General features: G+C 43.4%; 1 protein-coding gene across 2 annotated transcripts in view; it reads right to left on the reverse strand.

Moving 5' to 3' along the window:
• fstl4 (follistatin-like 4) overlaps nt 1-21,853 on the reverse strand; it is a 221,309-nt gene that overhangs the window by 75,194 nt on the left and 124,262 nt on the right. For both annotated transcript variants that reach the window (XM_030438789.1, XM_030438788.1), the window contains exon 5: nt 44-234. In XM_030438789.1, coding sequence (XP_030294649.1) covers nt 44-234 — 191 coding nt within the window. The remainder of the gene's footprint in view (nt 1-43; nt 235-21,853) is intronic.

Genomic DNA, 21,853 nt, shown 5'->3' on the forward strand with positions numbered 1-21,853 from the left:
GTCTTCTTTCTCTTTAACGATGTCATCTCAACTGGACACCCACCTTTTCCAGCTCATCACTGACCAGCCGGCCGTCCTGGTCCACATCCAGGTATTTGAACATGGTGTCCACCAGCGCCCTCTTCTCCTCCATGTCCCTCTGCTGGCTCTTTTCGTCAGTCTTCAGCACTTTGGGTTGCATATCCAGCAGCATGCTCTTCAGCTTGTTGTACTCCGACATGGTGCACGCATTACCTAGAAGAGCAAACACACGGGAAACGGAAGAGAAGACATTTGATTCACCTCAATTACACAAGCCGAAGCCTTTTTATTGTAGCTGTAAATTGGATTTAGTGTGTTTGTGTGTTTTACAGAGCGAGGAGAGGCAAACAGGTCAACTGGGATGGACACTGTGTATATTTGTGCATGCATGTGTTTATCCTTGAGTGTTTACACATTTAAAAAAAAAAAAAAAAAAAGCCTTTTTTTTTTTGTTTGCATAATTAGTCTGACAGTATTTTCTGTGCTGGGGGTCCATTTAATTAGGAGTAATCCTTGAATCCACGGGAAAACAAAAAGGTACACGTCCTCATTTGGAGCTTCTCGAGCTTCTCGCCCTGCTCTGCGGTGGGATTAGAGCTCGTGCTTCAAACCGCGTCGGGTCTCCAGTCCCCGATTCTCTGACAAAGCTCTGCCTGATGAGGACGTGCAGGGGAAAATTAGAGACCACAAATTAATCACGGGCAGCACTCAGCGTTTTTCTTCACGCCTGAGATCAATAATCATGCGGAACACGTCCGTCTCGTGCTGCGAGGGAATGGCGAGTGGGCAAACGAGTGCCAGACACACACTGGGGGGGGGAGAGAAGACGAAGGTTTTACTTTTTTTCTTTTTCTCGTGTCCCTCCTTTGCTTTAATATCACCTGAGCCTGACGACAGCATGGGAGACGCTGACTGGAGGGAGCGAGGCCCCTGTGTGTGTGTGTGTGTGTGTGTGTGTGTGTGTGTCAGAAGCTCGGTGATGAGAGAACAAAATATGGAAAAAATCTCCCTCACATGAATAAATCATTAGGTGACGTCCGTGCCCGATCACCGCGGCGCAGGGGCCCCCCCTCTGAGAGTACACGGGAATGGATCTCATTGCCTAATCTCCTTTAACAACTCAGCAACTATCAAAGCCAACAACTGCAAAATTAGGGGACATGATGGATACTCTAAGACTCTAGAAGTTTAGTCCCCGCGTCTACTTTCGGTTCTTTTTGGCTTGCAGCAGCGGGGGAGTGCTGCCGGAGCATAACTACAGTTGTTCGTCTGACTGCAAGCGAAGTGAACGAGGGCTCAGCTTGGCAACGGGACACAGACAGTGTCTCCTGCTGGGGTCCTCCATGTTAAAGTGCATACTAAAGAGGCACATATTTTCATGCTTATGCATATGTGCACACCCGCAGACTAACAGAGGGCTTCCCGGCGTGCAAAAAATGCCGTCTCGTCTCAGAGAGAAGCTCAGGGTGACCCGCGATTTAGTCCTAAACAACCTTTGAGACTGCTCGCTCTCCACTCGAGCGCCTGACCTGACACTGCGCCAGTGAGCAGGGCTTCGGCAAAGAAAAGATAGATTTCTTTTCATTACAGGCACTCGTCACTCCGTCTGAGATCTATGCAAAATGGGGATCATCACGAGACACGTAAAGGGAGTGGTGGCTTGTTCAATCAGCCTGGAGACCCTTGGGTGGATGTGACGTCAGTCCACCAGCTTTAATGAGCCTTACCATGGATGTGACGCAGCAGTATGTCAATATTCTAACTTCATCATGATATGAGACTACAACATGTCTCATCGTGATATGGTGTAAGTGTTTTTGTGTACTGTGTCTTTCCCTGGCTGTGAAGGTTGCATAACAGAGATTTTCTGAACATACCAGTTCCTTTACACACCACTTTGTCATCATATCCACAGTATTGATGACTATTTACAGAAAAATCTCACTGCCTCAGTATTTTGCGAAAGCACCGGCAGTCAGCCCTACAGTATCGTAAAGACGATATCAAGGTATTTGGTCAAAATGATCCCTAGCATTTATGAAGCGCTTTTGATATCATTTTTCTTTTGTCACAAACAGCAACTGGGTGAGCAGACAGTTGCCTCTGAACAAATATCAGCCGATAAACATATTTTCTGCAGATATAACTGTCAACGTTTTTATCATTTTCTGTGTTTTTATTTGTATTTCACCCCGATAAAATATCTAAGGCTGATTTATTCATTTGAATTTAACAAGCACTTTAAACACTGGCATTTTGTGACCGTATATTATGAACAGTTAGTGTTATCGCAATTTCTTGTTGTATGTGCTTTCATTTAGATAAAGAAAAAAAAAACACACATTTCTCTGCACCTTAAATATTGTGTTTAGAAAAAATAAAATGTATTATCGGGTACTGGTTGGTGCCAGTGCAAACAGTGTAAAAAGTCGGTTTGGAGCCATGATAAAGTGTACTGAGATGCAGTCTGAATATACTGCGATACTATTACAGCCGTACTAAACGTCATTGGTCATGTACACTTCATGTGGGTTGTTAGGATGTGAATGGTTGTTAAGCTGTCTGGGAAGGGAACTCAGCGCAGCACTGTAGGTGGGTGATGAGTGCTGTACCGTCGTAGGCCGCCGCCTCCATTCAAAGATGGCCTTTCCAGCTCGACGTAGATGGATTATTTTACTCCAAGATGTGTTCATCGATGTAGACTGTTGTTCTTGGCTAGAGAGGACGGATGGTTTGAAAGCATCGATGCTTTTACGCCTCTGTATGCAGGATGGATCCATATACTAGCAAGACCAGTTCCCTACGGTGAAGCACTTAGAGTTACCGTGACCTGGACGACTGAGAACCTTCATCAGCTGTATATACCATGAAAAAAACAATCCCAACGAAAGTGCATCCTGTGATATTCACTTCTCTCCAGTCTGTGAAAAATCAGCCCTGAGTCCACGACTACTAAATGGGACACAAACATCTCATAATTATTTTTTTTAATGCACGCAAAAAAGGTTGGCGCTGCAGCGTTTAGGGAAATGTCGCGCGACCGGCAGTGAACAATGACTTTGTCGGGGGACTACTTTGCCCTGCGGATGAACACACGTGTGGTGCTCTGGCGTACAGCGGCTGTCTATTGCTTCATAAAGGGTCAACAGACAATTTCAAGGCTGTCGGAACAATACTGTTTGGGCCACACCAGCTTTGCTGAATCTCAGTAATCTCCTGTTCATTTCTGGGAGGATTTTGCGTGACGTGTGACAGCTCTCACCGTTATGCATGAATAGACAAAACCAAAGGGAACACACACACACACAGTGGTACACACACACACACACACACACACACACATGCCTCCACGCTGGCGACCCTCCTACTTATTACAGCCCACACAACAAAGACAATGTGCACTCCCCTCTACAAGCAGGCAGTTAAGTCAAGGTCTCGGCTAAATCCCCGCTCAATGTTATTCCTGCGAGGGGAATGAGGCGTGAGATGGATCAGACATGAGGGATCATCACCTAGCTGTCATCCCTGTCCCTGTTCAGGAAGGACAGAAACAAATTAACACCCCCACGCTGATTTACATCTTGTCATATATGGACAGAGCAATCCTCTCTTTGCTCAGACTCACTCTGCCCCCGCAAGTCTCCGCACAGAAAGAGAGAGATATCTGAAAGGAAATTCTACAGTTTCACATTTCAAGGAAACGGATATTTTAAAGCCTTGCGTCGGAGACACATCTTCTAACAACATTGCCGCGCCGACACAGGTTGATTAAGGTCGTAAATTACTTTAAAGCCCTCATGACCTCCTTTTCTTCTCTCTCCAGGCACACCTTCCATCCACCGGCCACGGCGAGAAAGTGGATGTTACACCTGGATGCCACTGTGAATCACGCTTCTTCTTCCTCGCTGGAGTGAACGTCCTTTGATTCAGTCTCTCTCATTCTGCTGAGCACAGCAGCTGCAGCAGTGGCAGAGAAATATCTGTCTGTATTACAGTGCATCCACCCCTGACTCTAACACTGTTTTATTGTTCTAGAGGGACCAGGACTCCCTTTATTGCCCGTTTGAAATGTTAGCTGCTTAAGTGAGTGATCCGAAGCTGCTCGCACCATGGACGCCCAATGTCCCGGAGACGGAGCTCCTCTCCACCGCTCAGAGCGTCCTCCGAGCTCACACTTTGTAAATGTCAGGCGGGGGGGGGGGAAACAAACAGAGAGAGGAAGAACTGGAAAAGTTCCTGCCACGCTTAAGGGAATTGTTTGAATTGTATAAGAGGAGAAAAAGTCATGGACATTTAAAGGAGGAGTGAAATCTCTCAAAGGTTTAATAAAAAAAAAAAATCAAAACAAAAGCGGTGTTTGGGACGTGCACGAGTGCTCAACCAAGAATGTCAATGTGACTTTTTCTTCCTCCATTGTATAAATTCTTCCTCAGGAAATAAGTCACTTTCCAAATGTTGGCACTTTCTCCGCTAACAGCTAACATGGCTAAATGTGTGCGGAATCAGTGTAAAAATGCGGCCGTGTGACATTCTGTAGTTTGATATCATAATAACTTATTCATAGTGCACCTTTTAAGCAAGAGGCAGGAATTTCTTGCAGAGTATTTTTGGTTACCATTTCTGATTCCAAGACATTTTACAGCTGTGGAATGCATTGTGAGATCTTTTTTTTTTTTTTTTTTTTTAACTGTAAAATGCAAGCAGGAAAAACGAAACAATAAAACTGGATGAATAACAGTTTATGTCAATCTGCTCCTCTTAAAATCTGTTTTGCTTTTCAGTACAAACCTGTAAAAAACAAAAAGATTTAGAGCCTCAATCAAAACACACCACGTAAGGAGCGGCGCTCGGGTTTGGAAAATGGTGTCCATCTGCTGAACCGACGCAGTACGTCGGGATCCTACGAGTTCAGAACTGTTAAAGGCTTTTTACTCATCCTGTCGAAAGCGGAGGGAGAGCACATCACCAGAGTAGCCTTTCACTCCCACGATCTGTACTCACTTAGCCATGTAGCTAGAAGTTCAGATTGGGATCTCAGAGATGATGTTCACACAACTAGCTCAACAGCTTTGGACCGAGTAATAACATCAAAACTGTCATTTCTTATTTCTTTTTTTTTAATTCTATTGATGAATTTAGCTAATTGTTGAATGTTGTCAACTACAATTCATACATATTGCACCTTTAATGGTCGGTTTTGTAGGATATAGGGGGATCGACTGGAAGGAATTGAATATAATATTCATAATTGTCTTTTGAGTTGTTGAGTTTTCTTCACCTTAAAACATACAGAGGGAGCGGGTCCAAACGCGATTTCGAGAGAAGGCCTTTCATGTTTTTCACATTTCTGGCTGTTGATCGCTGTCGGGGAGGCTGACGAGAGGGCTGTTCACTGATTCCACTAAATCCTACCCGCCATAAAAGCCGGCGTGAAATATTTTTCCCCAGCGTAAATCACACGGGCCTGTCCTGACAAAAAAGGCGTTCATTAATAGCAGAGCGTGACCCGGTGCTAGTAAGGCGCCAAGACTGATTTGTTGCTGGTTTCCTGTCAGGTTTGCTCAGAAAAGCCGGCGGAGAAATTCAAAAGGTAAAGAGCAGTCACACATCCCCTGCAATCCAGACGTGTATGAATCTAAACAGCTCTAAAACTTTCTCCCTTACTTACCGGGTGAGATCTTGGCTCCGGCTAAAAGTCGGGGGGGGGGGAGGGAGGGAAAAGGAAATCCAAAGCATCAATCCTTCAGATGATGAAACCTCCCTACAATGCCCTCCAGGATGTAAAAGTGCTCTGTGTTAAATTTATGTCTGCCTGACCTCCCCTGGCTGAAATGATGGGATTATTTACTGCCATACCGTCTGTGTGCTGCTAATATGCGATGGTGATGGACCTCCCTTCCAGATAATTATGAATATGATGGACACTCTTTGCTCCTGAGGGCAGCGAGGTCTAAGAGAGCTGAGCCAATCTTGGAGGGGGTGACACGAGTCGCAGGAGAGCCTCATATTGTATAATCGCCGCTGGCAGCTGTTTAAATCGGCTTACTGTGAGCTTCATAGTCTGTCCGGCACATCTTCTGTGACATGCTGTGACCGAAAACACTTAAACCTTTAACTTCCTCCGTTTTTAATATTCACCCTCCCATATTTTCAGTATGTTCAACAGCATTTTTTAGAGTTTGCATGACTAAGGCCGAGAAAGACAAGTCAGTGAGCGCTTCGTAATACTTCTGCGGAGCGTAACATGGCCAAATGACTCATCAAATCATAATACCTTCCTGCATTTTCAGGATATTCGCAAGTTCTGCTAACGCCGGAGCAACTGACTTGATTGACAGAAAATTCCGAAAACTGATTTTGCATAGTTTTTTTGTAGCAAGCTAGATGAGTGATCAAAGGTACGTTCAAGAAAATGACTTGTGTTCACTGGCTTCAGCGCTAACCTCTGTTCGATTGTGTTTCCTGTTTCGGCTCAGAAACAAAGCTGGTTCGACTGTTTTTGTTATGAGGCAGCAGGAGAAAATGTTTGGTTTGCATTGGCAGGAAGTTGGTTAAGAACTAAACAGAAAGGCTTCTCTAAACAAGATGAAAATTCAAATTGTACCACTGAAAGTACGTAAACACGCAATTTCCATCTGCAATGGCCGTTTTGTCACGACAAAAAAAACCCATGCTTAAGGACTGTGACCTAAAAATAAAATCCTTAAATCATGTTAAAGAATGTTGATGCATTTATTACAACAAATTATTCTTAATTTACATTCATCAGAGTATCCTGCTTGTGAGGAGTTGTAGGGTCTATTTTGAAATCGAAAGAAAGATATCTAGACTCAGCAATGTGGGGTAATCCGTGCTGTACCTTTATCAAAAGTAAATACACTATAATCAGCATGCAGCTCAAATAATACCCATCTTATAGGTACTACTTCTCCTTCCGCCTGTCACACTCACATGCAAGCTACGGCTCTATGTGCGAGGTGCCACTTACAGGAAATTGATATTCACGATGGCTCATGCGTGGAGCCTTTATTAGTCCTAAGAGCAACAACAAAGCTGGATGTGATACGTGCAGGAGGAGCGCGAGGCGCCTTGTTAAGCATCTGAGATTCAATCACAATACAGAATATGATGAGGTTTCGCAGCTGTGTTTTAAAGAAGAGGAGGAGAAAGGTGCTGCGAAAGGCGAAAACAGACTTCAATCACCGAGTCCTTTGGCGCTCACGGGCACCATCCACGTATACAGAGAGAGGAGAGAGAGAGTGTAGCCACTGGCAACGTTCATCGCCGTCGCTGGCCGTGGGAAATTGATTCACCTCCGTCTAGGCTTCAGCTTGAATGTTGGTGTTCAAACAAAGGCAGTTCTGCACAAATACAGAATACATTTTTATTAAGCGTTCGTACGCGGTATGAGTATCGTATGCTATCAGCAATACCGGCGCGGGTTTAACTCCGCATCGGATCAGAAAGAGTCAGCGGTATCGCATACCACACTCACCAGACGAAGCCAAGCAGCATGAGGGACAAGCTGCGGGAAGAGCAATAACGAAACCCACAGACTTACATTTCCATAAATATGAAACCGAAGCACAAAACAAGCCGACGTTCGGAAACAGCTTGCGCAGCATCCGTCTACAAACAGCAGCAGGAGGAGGCTGAGGAATGCGCGGCAACCTCGGTCAACAGCAGCAGCAGCGTGAATGATCGGCGGAGTGAGAGTCTGAGCTGTCAGTCATCAACACGGGCCGTTTGACCGTGATTGGAGGAGTCAGCTGATTAGCAGCGAGCTGTCACAACTGACCGTGAGTGAGATATCACGGGGCGGAGCGCTGGATTAATCATTCATGGCCTCTAAATTATTATTCCACATGAGACTGTGGCCGGGAACTTAAGCGTGAGCCATAATCCCGTATCAAAAGCAGGAAAAAGTGATGATTCATAGTTTGAGAGACTCCCACGTTCCTCAGCTAATACATGACTCCCGCTGATTTAAAAATGACGCCTCTAGATTTCCTGAGTACGGGCGAGCTCGTCTGCCAGTTTGCCTTACCATACATTCTGCAGAGTGGATCAGTGTGTGCTCGGGAAGTCTTATCAGAGCCCGTGCAGCTTGGCACCGACTAAATGAGAAAACCCATTGCGACACCAAAGTTATTGGCAAAGCAGTGAAGGAGAAATAGTACAGTAACATTCACTCCCCGGCTGCCTGTCTGTCTGCGAGACCCTATCGCCCAGAACTGGCTTCTCAAAGTGCACATCAGCACTACACACAACAGCCCGATATCTCTTCCTCTCCCTCCTCCTGATCCGACTCTTACTTCCTCACTCTCATGGAGACGCCCGTCAGTTTGAGGCGGAGTCTAACTTGCAGGGACATGTGGAGTGAAGCAGCTGCACACTGGCCCAAATAAACACTCACCATCCTAAAACTGACTGGTATCATTTGTATTATCAACACCGCCGCTGCTGTTGAGCCGCCATCTCATAGGAAACGACAGCATCTGCAGCGTCAGTGTTGTATACACACCTTCCTCTTCCTCCCTTTGACAGTAAAGATCAGGATGTAAGCGCTCCTCACACCACAGCAGCTTTACTCAGCAGGTACAGGTGTTTTTTTGAGAATGCTGCCTGAAAATAAGGTTGAAAGAGCTGTTTTTATGCTCTTAATTGGTTCTAATTAATCGGTTAATTATCATAAAGTGCACTGCGTGGAGGCTGTTACGGCTTTGGTTACATGTGAAGTGAGTTTTGGCTGTTGTGTTTTCGAGCACTTTGAGCGATTATTAGAACAGAGATTCTTAATTGCTCGCTTCAAGCCGGTCGCATTCGATATCTGGGAGCTCGTACACGGGGCTTCACATTGTTCACGGTGACAGAGATGAGACAGAGGCAGCGACAGGAAGAGCCGAGGGAGCTTAGAACTGAAACATCAGCAATACACTTTATCTGGTAGAACTGTTTTCATCTCCTATTGCTTCTATTAAGATTTGAGAATGAACATGTCTGGTGTTTCAATAATGTCACGGGCGTGTGGATTTACTTTTTTTGGGGAGTTTTTTTTTAACGAGCCACTCATTTTCAAAAAAAGTTGACTTGCAGTGTGTGAAGTTTGACGTTTGGCGTGTGGATAGACAGCATCGATAACTCTCTTTAAAAAAAGATTTTTCAATGTGCACATTGTACATACAATAAGTACTTTATCATTTGAGGCATGAGACGTTCATGGCATCTTGCAAACCCACCGTGTTGGGCTACGAGCTATTCACTATTGGCCGAACACACAGGAATTCAACCAACAGCTTTTTGGTTACGTGTTTCACGTCTGAGGAAGTGCTACTGCGGGTGTGACGACCGGCAAGAGAGGCGACTGTTCACTTGAAAACAACAATGACGGCTCCTCAGGAAGTAGTCAGTGTATTTCGCTGGAAAAAAGACCAAAGAATGGCATTAGAGGCTTGTCTCGACGGAATAGATGTTTGATTTACCAACTGGCGCTCTCCTACAGTCGATCTGATTGGTCGAAGTTAGCCCGTGACGGACAGATGGCTCGTCCATCACCTGCCAAGTATTTATTGAAAGTGCCTGCCCTTTTCCAAACAGTTTCTAGCGTCTTCCTTCCAGATGGTTCCGTGTAACAAACCATCTGGTGCGTCAGTTTAACATCCTCTATTGTACGACCCCCCCCCCCCCCTTAAAAAAAGAAACAAAACAGATTCTCTCTCATTTCTAACAGGCGCTCCGGCAGTAGGGCAGCAACATGATTACAATCATTGTTAAATAATCTCCTGATTATCTTACCGATAAATACATTCGTATTCTTTTGTCCGACCAACATCCTAAACCCAGAGACTGTTAGTTTACTACATCAAATAGCAAACAAGGAAAAAGAACAAATGCTTGTATTTAAGAAGGTGGAACCAGAAAATGATTGACATTTTTAAACAACTTAAAAAGATGAACGGGTTATTATAACTGTTCTCAAAATAGTTGGCGATTTAGCAGGACTGGAGAATGGTGCTTTCCAACAGCCTCCGTTACCTTGATTCTTCATAGACATGTTAAAAACAATGGACCTCATTCATGAACCGTTCTTACGAACAAATTTGTTCTTAAGTCCCACTTACGAAGCTTTTACAAAGATTGTGGCATTCATGAATGTTTTTCTTACCTAGGATTTTTTCTTAGGCAAGAACAAATCCTACGAACACTCAGGAGTACTCTTACGCACATTTCAGTGCTGAAATGTTGGCATGGTTGTGTTTTCTTCTCTTGTGTAGATCAATAAAATGCAATATTACAGTGATCATTCTGTCATATTTATTCATTTATTTATTTATTTCATATTTTTGGTAATTTACAAATAATTTAAATTCTAAAATAAATTAAATGTGCCAATGATTTAGAATAAATCAAGTAAATTGGAACCATGCCATCAATTAGTGACCCCCCCACCCTATTTATACGTGGCATTTCTCCATCCAAGGCCCGCAAAACAATGGAATATATATTGCTCCTGCAGCTTTCATCAATGTAAGAACACAGCTGCGAACAATTCTGAGGCTTACGAAAGAGTTGGTGAATCTGACGTAGGGTTTTCTTAAGGAACCTCTTAAGAACAACTTAAGAAAGAATCTAAGAAGATTCTTTAGAAGATATTGGTGAATGAGGCCCAATGTCCTTCTGATGTACTTCCCTACTACTACGACTACAATCGTAATAAATGTATGTACTATTTTCCGCTCTGCCTCTGTTAATCTGACACAACATGTGGTTTGAGCTCAAATTGCAGCCCAGTCACATGACACATGGCCTCTGCACAGCACCTGCATGTGGTTTTGGCTGTAATAGCAGCAGAGTTCTAACTAATGGAGTCTGAAGTGGCTCTCACAGTCATGAACTGCATTGTGGCCCGAGGGGCACCATGCTGTATTTCAAATATGACGTCTGTTCGGTGCAGGGTCACCAACAACAATACAAAGAATAGCCAGATCCCAGATGCCACGATCAGAATATAAATACAGTTGCAGTAGCACACTCAGCCCTGGCGAAGCGGATTTAGCGAGAGAAAATAATTACCCAGCCCCTGCTCCCGCTAATAGATTGAGACTGGGAACAAGCTCAGGCGCTGATTACATTTTTAGCATCCATCCTCCTTTTTCCCCTACACCTGCAGTGTAAGTTATAGTAATCTGAAGACCTTTCACAGCCCTTGCTGATGCCTGCAAGCCGCTGCTGCCTTATGATCCCACGAGTATACAGCTTTTAAATTGCCTGGATGTGAGGACTGGAGGAGACGACCGCCTCGGGCTGTATGTGGCCTAACAGAACTCCACTGACGACACAGAACCCTGGACCAGCATCCATCGGCAGCCAGCCCGAATGCTGCAGTGACCTTGCAAGGACAGTTTCAGACACACAACAGCAGAGGGGGGATTTTAAGTAACTCCAAGCGGCAGGTTGTGTGGTGAGGTTTTAGTTTTTAGAGGAGAAACTGTGAATACGCGACCACACGGAGCAGCACTCGCGATTTTCAGGGGTTGTTAAGCTGCTCCTTAAGTTGGACTCATCAGGGCCTTGTGTGTTTTCAAGTTGCCCTCGAGTCTTCTGTGTTTTTAGTTGAGTTCTTCAAATACGTCATTTTTTTTCCCCCTCCAAACGCTGCAAAAAAACAACTTGGAGGTTCATGTTTGTTTTCATGATCAAAAAAATATTAGTGAATTAGTGAAATGATGTTGTACAGCAGTTACAACCATGCGTCGTATGAAGTACAGCGAGCAGTGCAGGCGGAGGCAAAGTTTTCAACTTCAGCAGAAATCTGACGATCAAAGCTGCAGAGTAGAAACTCTCCCGATGACATCACCACGGGTGAAATAATGACAATGCGTGGCGTCCTCGCATTTCCACCGAGGAGTTGACGAGTGCGTGCGGTTTCATTCTCCGTACGTACGTGCAGATCAATGCAGCCGAGAGCACCGACACTCGAAAAACAGAGAGAGAACAAGAGGAAGACAGGGATGCGCGCTGAAGAGAACACGGCTTTTATTACCTTCTTCTCCGTCAAAGGGAAAGAGGTTCATCCCTTTTATCTGAGGTTTATCTTTCATCTTAAGGACGTATGCCTTTAGCAGACTCTTCAATCTTTCTTTCTTCATTTTTTTCCCTTTTTTTTTTCTCTCCACAGGTCACAGCTTCAGTGGCGGTGGCTGAAGTATTTATGCGTGGGAGTCTTTTATTTCACACGAGTGCAGAAAAGAAACTAACTACATCTTACACGTCTATTTTACCAGCTTCTGTCTGAGAAGAAAGGCAAGCGTAAACACTTTTTGGCTGCTGAAAATCATCCTTTGAATTAAGACGGGATTAAAGAACAGTTGCAAAAACAAAACAAAAAATTGCACCAAAATCTGATCTGCAAGGGTTTGAGTCTCTACAGTCGCGCAACAGCAATGGTGTTTTCATTACAACAAGATGAAGCAAACACAGGGAGCTAATTTCAGCTCTGATGACAGCCCTAAATTATAACGAGCATGTTTCCCCCCGAGCTAATGAGAGACAATGCAATCAGATGATAATGTGGTCATTTACTTCCTTCCCAATAATTACAGGAGTCGTTTGCTTGTTGGTATATAAAGGTTAAGATATTTCGCCTCCTCTTTTCATTCTTTACGTTCATTAGTGGGTCATTGGGGAGGGCTGATTGCACCTTCAGTTAAGAAGCAAATGTTGGAGGTTAGAGAGTATGTGGCTTTTATGGGCCAGTGTTGCAATACAAAGGCACTTATGACCGTGTCGGGGTGTTGCATTTTATGTTTATGTTTAATGCGGTATCATATTGTACTTTGTCAAATCTTAATACCTTAACTAATGACGTTATTGTTGCCTATTAAGAAGGTCTGCATCTGCAACTCTGTTTCCTTGTAACCAGGTTGACTTAATTTACATCATAAGGACATTTTTATGACAGTGTTGAATAGGTCAAAGCACTTGGTGAAGGTAAGGGAGAAATCCTGGTCACGCTTAAGACTGAAAAAGTCACGCAGACCGTGATTTTACCCTGACTTTACCTTTAGTTTTAACAACACATGGTCCCTTAAAAGTCTTGTTTTTTAGTTTGCCCGCCAATCAAACCATCAACTTCCCCACCATGACCTCTGTGAAGTGTCAGACAAAACATGAAAAGGTCGACATTGACATTGCATGAAAAGAAACCTTAGTAAATCAGTAGCAGGTAATCCAATTTGTAAAAGACACAGCAAAACTAAAGATTTGCGATATTGCAACCTTGAAAATGTTGTGAATTTTAGATCTTAGTGATAGATTTTTGATACAGTTATATCATGAAATGGCATCAGTGTGTCTATTGATGAAGGTTCAAAGTCATCCAGGTCATTATAAATCTAGGTGCTGTATCGTAGGCAACTGGACTCGGTCAGTTTGTTGAAGACGTTTCACACCTCGTCCAAGAAGCTTCTTCTGTTCTAACTAACTGGGGGGGAGTTGCAGGCTTTTAAACTCTGCGTGGGAGTGTCCTTACAGAGCCGTTAAGGGCACGCGTGAGTTTTGAGCTTCAAAGTCATCCTCATGTGGGTTGCTAGGGCTAGGTGAGCCCGGGTGTGAATAGCTGTTAAGCAGTCGGGGGAGGGAACTCAGTTCTGCATTGTAGGCAGGTGATAAGTTATATGGTAGACCACCTCCTCTGTTCAAAAACGGCCATTCCAGTTTGATATAGACGGAAAAAAAAGTGTTGTCTTTTCCTGGTTTTAAAGGCTACATTGTTGTAAAGTGATGTCATTTCATAACATTAACAGACCGTTCTACTTGTTCTAATGTTTGTCTTTAGCCACTTGGACATTACATCCACATCACTGATGATTATTGATAAGAAATCTGTGTTCGTATGAAGTGTTTTTGAGAAGATTTCAAAATATTTACGTATAGATCATTTATCCCCTTAAATGGTCGTACCTCACAGCCGTCAAATAAGTGATTAAGTAATGGTGGTTATACTCTCTTAAGATAATCGTATCACTTCCCATTCAAGCATAAACATGTCTTTTGGTAGGATCAAGTACAGCTGCAATAATCTTTTGAATTATTTCACTGTATAGGGCTGAAAAGTTTCTGATGTGTAGCTCTAAACACAACTGTTAGAGTGATCACATCACAAATTAAATTCCATTCAGCTTGACATTTTGTTCCGACCAAACTGTGTTCCATGTTCCGTCTTTTCAGGAAAAAGGAAAAGCAAAAAAAGAAAAACTCAAACAATAAATCACTCAATGAGGAGTCAGAGAGCGTTTGACTGAACTGCATACCAAATTGTTTCCCCTGAAGCTACACTGGCAGCAGTGGACTGATATTGACTCATTAGAGGTTTACAACTGGAGCCCTTCTCTCTGCCAGCAGGTAGAAATAGTAGCAGAGCAGGCCATTAAGCAGAAAACAGAACTAATGAAGGGGGAAATTAACAAAACGCAAACAAATAACACATGTTTCTGAAATTCCCTGCCTGGCTTCTGTTGATATGGCTTTCCTGTTTGCACGCTGCCTCCTCAGTTCGTCTTGTGAAGCTATCTGGGTCACACACATCCGCCACCGTCGGGGAAGTCGTCAAACGAAAGAGAAAAAAAAAAAGGGAAATACAAGAAGCGTGTTTTGTCAAAGTTGTAGTTTACCATTAATAATGAGGTGACCTGGATGGACGATGAGTTATTCAGACCTTCCCTCCTCGAGGCTATTTATAGGAATGACCACAGTGCAAACACAGAACAGGTAAATTTATCATTGGGGCCGGGCAGTTAAAAAAAAACATGCACCACGTTTCAACTCTGTGTCCCTTCAGAGAATTTCCTCTTTAAAAAAAAAATAAAAATGGGTGACTTTAAGCCTGGTTCTTTTTATCCCTATTCAACCCTTTCCTATCCGCGCTCTTCATGAATTCACACAGTATCCCCATCAAAGACGAAGCACTTCCCGGCATAACAATTTCATAACGGCGGTAGCCGGTCCTTCAGTGGGCAGCTTGTCAACTGGAATGACGTGTGTCAAAGCCGTGGATCTACAGCTATTTAGAAACCCATTGGCTTTCTGGCCCCTCAGGATCCTGAGCCAAGCCTCTAAATTCCTCCCCTCATGCCGAAGACTGTCACTCACCCGCACCGCAAATCCAAGAAAACCTGTCTCTGAGCGCCGATGTGTTGATTCATTTCATGCCATGCCATGCAACTCTCATATTAATTACTACTCCAGTCCAGGCATGCAGCGTGCTTTTTTTCTGTTCGCATGAATGTATGAGATATTTGAGACAGAGGAACACAAGAGACCGACAAAGAGTGTGGGTTATGCTTTGTTCATAATATAGGTATTTACGTTCACTGCAGACTGACGGCACAATGTAATCTATTGTATGTGCGAGCTTTTGCCTTTCACACTGGTGACAATAGATTTGTCTGAGGAACAGTGACAATTTAATGGCTGGTGCAGTGGGGAATGATATGCTATTAATGGTTACTATACCACACACAACTCATGTCAATGAATGCACCAAAAATAATATCAAATAAATAAACAGAGACATCAGTAATTTCTAAAAAGGAATACATTTACATTTCTCACTTTCATTTGCTTCTGTTCATTTATTTTTTGTCAATACATGTCTTCATTTTTTAAATTTATTTATTTATAAAATGTGTTTATTTATGTATTTTCTTGCAAAATGAAAAGGATAAAAAAAAAAATAGAAAATACAGAAAAAAATATGTAAACAAATCAACTTAAAAACTGATAAATTAATTAGAAATGGAATGAAAACAAATGATATCAGGATAGCAGGATTAATACAAAGGTAAATACTACCAAAAACATACATTCATGTCACATTTCATGAATGGATTCATGCCTAAGTGCACTTTATCATAACTTTTGGTGCATTAAATTGCATAAAATCTATCCAGTGAGCCATTTATTTATCTCTATTTATTTTTAATCTGGGCAGTTTAGGTCCTCATTAAGGATGAATAAATCGATATTGTTCTCAGAATCTACTCCTCATGTGTAAATCACATTGGCGTGCTATGGTCTAGTTTAAACAAACTCAGCTAACGACAGTGAAAAAGAAAAGGGAGAAAAAAAAAACTGGCAGAGAGCATTAAAACATGCCGGAGCAGCAGAGCAGATTTAGGCCAGTCGGTCACATGTACAGTACAGATTGGTGTAACACAGCGTACCCTGGAGTACTCCTGCTTGTAGCAGTGACTAATTTGAGAGCATTAGGGAAACACAGTTCATCACTGTACTTTCTTTAATTACCAAAGCCCCCGTGCATGAGTTATGATGGGCACGCTGAGTTTCTCTGGAATAATGTCAGTGGAAAGCGGTGTCGTACAGACCAATTCACTCACAGGAACAAAACGTTTTCTTGATGTGTTCAACCAGAGATCTTAAAGCATTTTGATTAGGAAAGTCTGTAAGATCAGAGATGGTGGTTGCACGACACATTACGCCGCCCCTTCCCCTAAAAGCCCCTAATAGTCCTTTTAATCACAGCCTAACCGGCCAATCATGTCGCTGCACTACCACTGTTGAGCTATGGGTTTAAATCTTATCACCAAACCTTTTAAGTATTTTTCTTTTTAAATCAGGTTTGTCTGGTGATTGAATATGTGCAGTTCCATTGACCGTTGAAAGTGAAGTCACGGCTCGCTCCAAGACATTTATATACTTTTGTTAAACTACCTTCAAAGGAAAAGTTCAACATTCTGCCGGGAGTTAGGTGAGAAGATCGATGTGACTTTGAGTTTTAGACTACTGGTCGGACAAAGCAATTTAACAGAATGTCGCTTTGGAGTGGGGGACAATGGACATATACTATTTCCTGACATACAACAAAATAAATAATCAGAGCGATTACAGATACCTACATTTTGCGATTTGATTTTAAGTTAATAAAAACTTTGAATGGAGTGTTTTTACGTGAGGGTATTTATCCCGCAGTTAAAGATCTGACTACTTCCTCTACAGCTGTGCGTGGGATTTCAGGGATCCAGGTACATTCCTGCTTTAGACACACTAAGGGTAAAAATACCTTGAATTCAACTCCCCCTGAACCAACAGTGTGACTACAGGTAGAGAGAAACTATCAAAACAGCTCTCATTAAAATCGCTTAGCAGGCGTCCCTGGCACTCACTGCGGCTCACACTGAAGCAGCAGCAGGGCGCCGTCTTTGTATTTTTTTTTGGAGCTGCTTTGGTGTCAGTATTCCGAGGCGTGGTGCGTGTTTACAGCGAGCAGCGTTTATACAGTGTCTCTGGAGCCTTTTCATCATCTGAAATAATTAATGGACGGGGAGCAATTAATGAAAGACGAAGACGAAAATCAGAGCAATTACCATCCCTAACAGTGGATTAACAGCCACCGTCTCTGGGGGGGGGGGTTTGGAAGGAGGGAGTGCAAATCAATATTTGTCTGCTCAGAAGCATCAGCGAGACGGGTCTGATCTGCCATTTTAAGGCTCCGCACTTTTGGGAAAGCTATGCTCAGAGCGTCTAACGTGTGAGCGCGCCAAATCATCTCCTGCATCTACGGCATGAGTGAGAGGCAGCGGGTAGAAGGGATCAACACCTTCACTGTCACAGGTGATTTATCACAGCGATGACTTCTGTCTACATTCTGTTTCCCTTCTAATGAATGCAAATGCAAGGTCTGTGTCGTCGTCGGCGCCTTCTCGGTGGCATCCATCTCCAAACCGCTTTAATTAAGTACCCGGAATTGCATTAAAGCGCCGCTTCAAATTTGATCTAATTTCAAGCCATTTCCTACGCAGACAGACATCTATAGATTATGTTAATCCAGCACTCACCGCCCATACTTGGGTGCTCCCGCCGGCTCTAATCAGATTAGAGTCTTAATCAGACGAGCGTTTGGTCGCAGGTGTCGATACGTATTAAAAGTCCACTTACCTCCGCTCAGTGTTTATGACATTCTCGCTCAAAATAAATGCTTTTCACTTATTCACGCACTGAACTGAAACAAACTGATGATCTCAGTGATACTGTGAGGACACAGCGCATCGTTCCACCCTGTGTCCAATCTGTGTTTAATCACATTAGTGCGGCGCGATGTTTGGAAAGCTCTTTTCCATTTTGCTCCATTAGATTTAAAATAATGCCGCAGCAGACGAGCGTCAGGTATTTCCCAATGCTGGATAAATCAAGAAAGGAGAAGTTCACAGTTTGAGAGACTTAATATTTTAAGATTAAGAGTAAGAGATGAGGCAAATGATGGTGTTAGATGAGGCAAAAGAAGTGAGAGAGGGAAAAAAAAAAAAGTTGTTAAGTTCAACAAAGTGAGAAATTCTTATTTCCAGGGATCACAAAAAAAAATCTTGCTGACACCAGTTAAAACCTAATTGGCAGCACTCTGCCTGCTGGACCGTATTTTACATGAGATGTGAAGTCAGATGTGTAATTTAGTTGCATATCAATTTAGCTTTCTGCGGAGAAGTGTCTCTTCTTACTAAATGAGTGGCTCTGCTCACAGTAATAGCTCAGGGAAAGCACGGTAGAAAACGCAGTACAGGATGTACTGTAGTCCAACCTCATTAGAAATGACAGACCCGAGTGTATTACACACACACACACACACACACACTCACACATACACTGCCAGGGCTGAGATCAAGAGGAGGCAATATTGTCAGCGGCAGGAAACAGGTGTTGGAGAACGGGGGAAGGTTAGAACAGGACAACTGAGTCCACCAACAGTCGACCACATGAGACTAATGCACAAACAGGACGTCTTTAAAATGACTGTCTGTATGATTTTCACGTCAGCAAACATCTCCGGAGTGTCAGGGGAGAAGTGCAGTAAATGTTATCTCCACCAGTTATTCAGCTGTCACGCGTGTCGCAGTAGTTTCTGCAGCATCCCTTAGAAACGAGCGCCTGTCACAGAAAGTGATGCATTTCGCTGCATTTCCTGCAGCGTCTTGTTCGGCGTGAACGCGAGAACCGGCTGCGAAGGACCAGAGTGAGTCATCACGGCTGAGATGAAGGAGACTGACAGTTATGAGCTCCGCGAACGGGAAAATTCAGCGTCGTCGTGCGACATGCCCAAAAGATCTGACAAACAGGTACTCGGGGGAGTTTAGTGCAACAGTGCAGAGGCAACTCTGTGTTCAGCATCACTGCAATCCTCTGCTAATGACTCACTGTAAAATGTGCCACATAACATTTTGGAATTCGTCTCTTTGATGCCAATCGGATGTTTGAGCGACAAAAATCAGTTTGCTCAATGCAATGCGAATCAGAATTGCAAAATAAGCCTTCTGTATCTGCTGAATTGAACTGCTTTGTTCCATACGAAGATTACAGACATAAGGCTTCACAGAGAACAGATTGAGAATGACTGGAGAGATCTTTGGCTTTGTGAAACATGAGCGGCTCTGATCCCACAAAAACAAACATACCCTTCAAACCTCGCATTGGATGAACGTCGCTGATCGAAGTACATTCAGACCACTCCATTAACATCTTTTTCCGAGGTGGTGTTAGACAATTTTTTTTTTGCTTCAGCTTAATGTTATTAAGTAAATGTTGACTGCAATGGCTTTGGAATAATGACACCATCAGCGCTTTCAGTTGCGTCTACCGCTGGGCAGAACACCTCTCAGGAAAATAAAGGCTGACTGATGATCCAGTCAGCCTGGCCTTCTGGCACCATGTCTACCTGCTCTTACGTCTCTTTTGTTGGCTCAATGAACGAATAGCTCCACTGTGTTGTTGCTATTTGTTGCTCTGACGGTAACAGAAGCATCTCAGTCGTCTTTGTTACAGCAACACTCACACAACCACCAGTTGGAAAGCTGACTGTTTCAACTGCAATATTGTACCGTACAACCGCAGAGTCACTGAGCTGGCAGGTGTTATTATAGTGTCTGCATCGACCAGCTCGCGTCAAGTGTTTGTGAGTGCACTTCTTCCTGTATCCACCGAAACCTGGAATAAATTAGCATTATTTACACACTCAAACGTTTTTACTGATTAAAACTGTAACCAAACCAAAATGATTTCTATCTTCTACCTGAACTGCCACCGACATGTCGGTAGTGTAAGCCTCATTTTGGTCTGCAACGTTTCTCATTACCTCCAATTGATTTTTAAAGAGCACAACTGGGTCTTAGACTGACTTCCGTCATCACAGACATCTATTGTTTCAGTTAATTCAAGTATATGAAAAACAACTAGCAGGAAAAAAACAAAACATTGTTGCAATATATTTTTCCCAAACAAAAAGACAATTATTTTCATCGAATTTTGCAGAAAGCAGGGACTGACACAAACACCGCTGATGCATTCAAGGACACAGAGAAACTAACAAAAGAGACAAACAAACGTTTTGCTCTTGCAGCACACTCCCAAAGTCTCTGGGTCCATAACGTCCTTGGTTGCACCACAAAGGACGCTTTGTTTACGGCAGGATCAAGGACCGGACCTTCAAACACCTGTTGCATCTTCAGTCCCTCGTAAAACGCACAGCTCCCTCCCACACGCCGTATGTCTGGCTAATGTGTGTTACAAATAGCCATATGATACACGGCAGTGATTCAGACTGAAAAATCGTCTTGGTTTTCATAAACGTACCGACCTAACACGCCTCGTCTTAGGTTATAGAAATAAGGCCGCTGGAGCGACTCCCCAACCGACTAAGAAACAAGATTGTGACGAGCCGTTTAGATTCCCTGGACGGAGAAGGGAAAATTGGTTGGTTGCAGGACATAATGAGTAATACTCCCCTCCTTTTCTTCAACCAGTGCTGTCAAGGTGTCCTTGTGCAAGGCGCTTAACCACCCACCTGTTCCTCCTGAGCCGTTCAGTGAGATTTAACCGAGGTTGTCCCGCGCACTTCCCGCGGGGGAGTGTAAATGATAAATAAAGGTTAACATGAAAAATTGTCCACGTTTATGAGGCCAGGAAAGTCCAGAGACGCGAGCGATTAAAGACGCAGACATAACACTAACCGTGCATCCTCAAAATCCATCTCTGCTGTGCCAGCTTTGGTTGTTAAATGTTCAATCTGTCGGACACGTTATTCAGGACATTATTCAGGATATTCAGAATAACACAATAGATAAACAATCTTTTTTCAACTACATCGAGATTCAATTATAATCAAAGGAAGTAAAAGCGTCCTTCAACGGAGGACAAAATAAGAAAACTAAAATTGACTTTTAATAAATGTGTATTCAAAATGGAAATGAGACCCTGTTTACAGGTTTCGGGAACGTGTGTGAGATGAGATAGATATTAAATCAGCTTGTGTTTGTTTGCTTTTTTTATGGAGTGCCACTTTAACAGATGAGAGAGACTGAAGATGTTAGAAATCAGACCTGTGAAAACACACACACACACACACGCACACACACACACACAACTCCTTTCACAGCATCGCTCTATTTATCTGTCTCCCTCCCACCTCTAATTTCCACTGCCGAATTGTGTGTGATTTCTTTCTCCTCGGAGAGATGCAGCGCTCGTCCGTGATTGGACATATGCCTTCGACTGCTGCCGCTACTGCAGCCACTTCATAATTTAATCAGGATGAGACACGCTTTGACTTTTCCAGCGCGTTACTCCGCGTGGTTCTCTCCTGCTGCTTTCCTTCCTGTACCTCGCTCCCTCTGCTATTTCTTCTTCCTGTTGCCCCCTTCCCCAAATTCCACCTGTGAGCGTTAGTAACGAGGCTGCTGGCAGAGCCGCTCTCTGTCGCTTCCTGTGAATAATGCAAGTCACTCACGTACGCGCCGCTGTGCACCGGCACAAACAGAGACACGCGTAC

The sequence above is a fragment of the Sparus aurata genome, chromosome 13, assembly GCF_900880675.1.
Source record: "Sparus aurata chromosome 13, fSpaAur1.1, whole genome shotgun sequence".
Classification (NCBI taxonomy): Eukaryota; Metazoa; Chordata; class Actinopteri; order Spariformes; family Sparidae; genus Sparus; species Sparus aurata.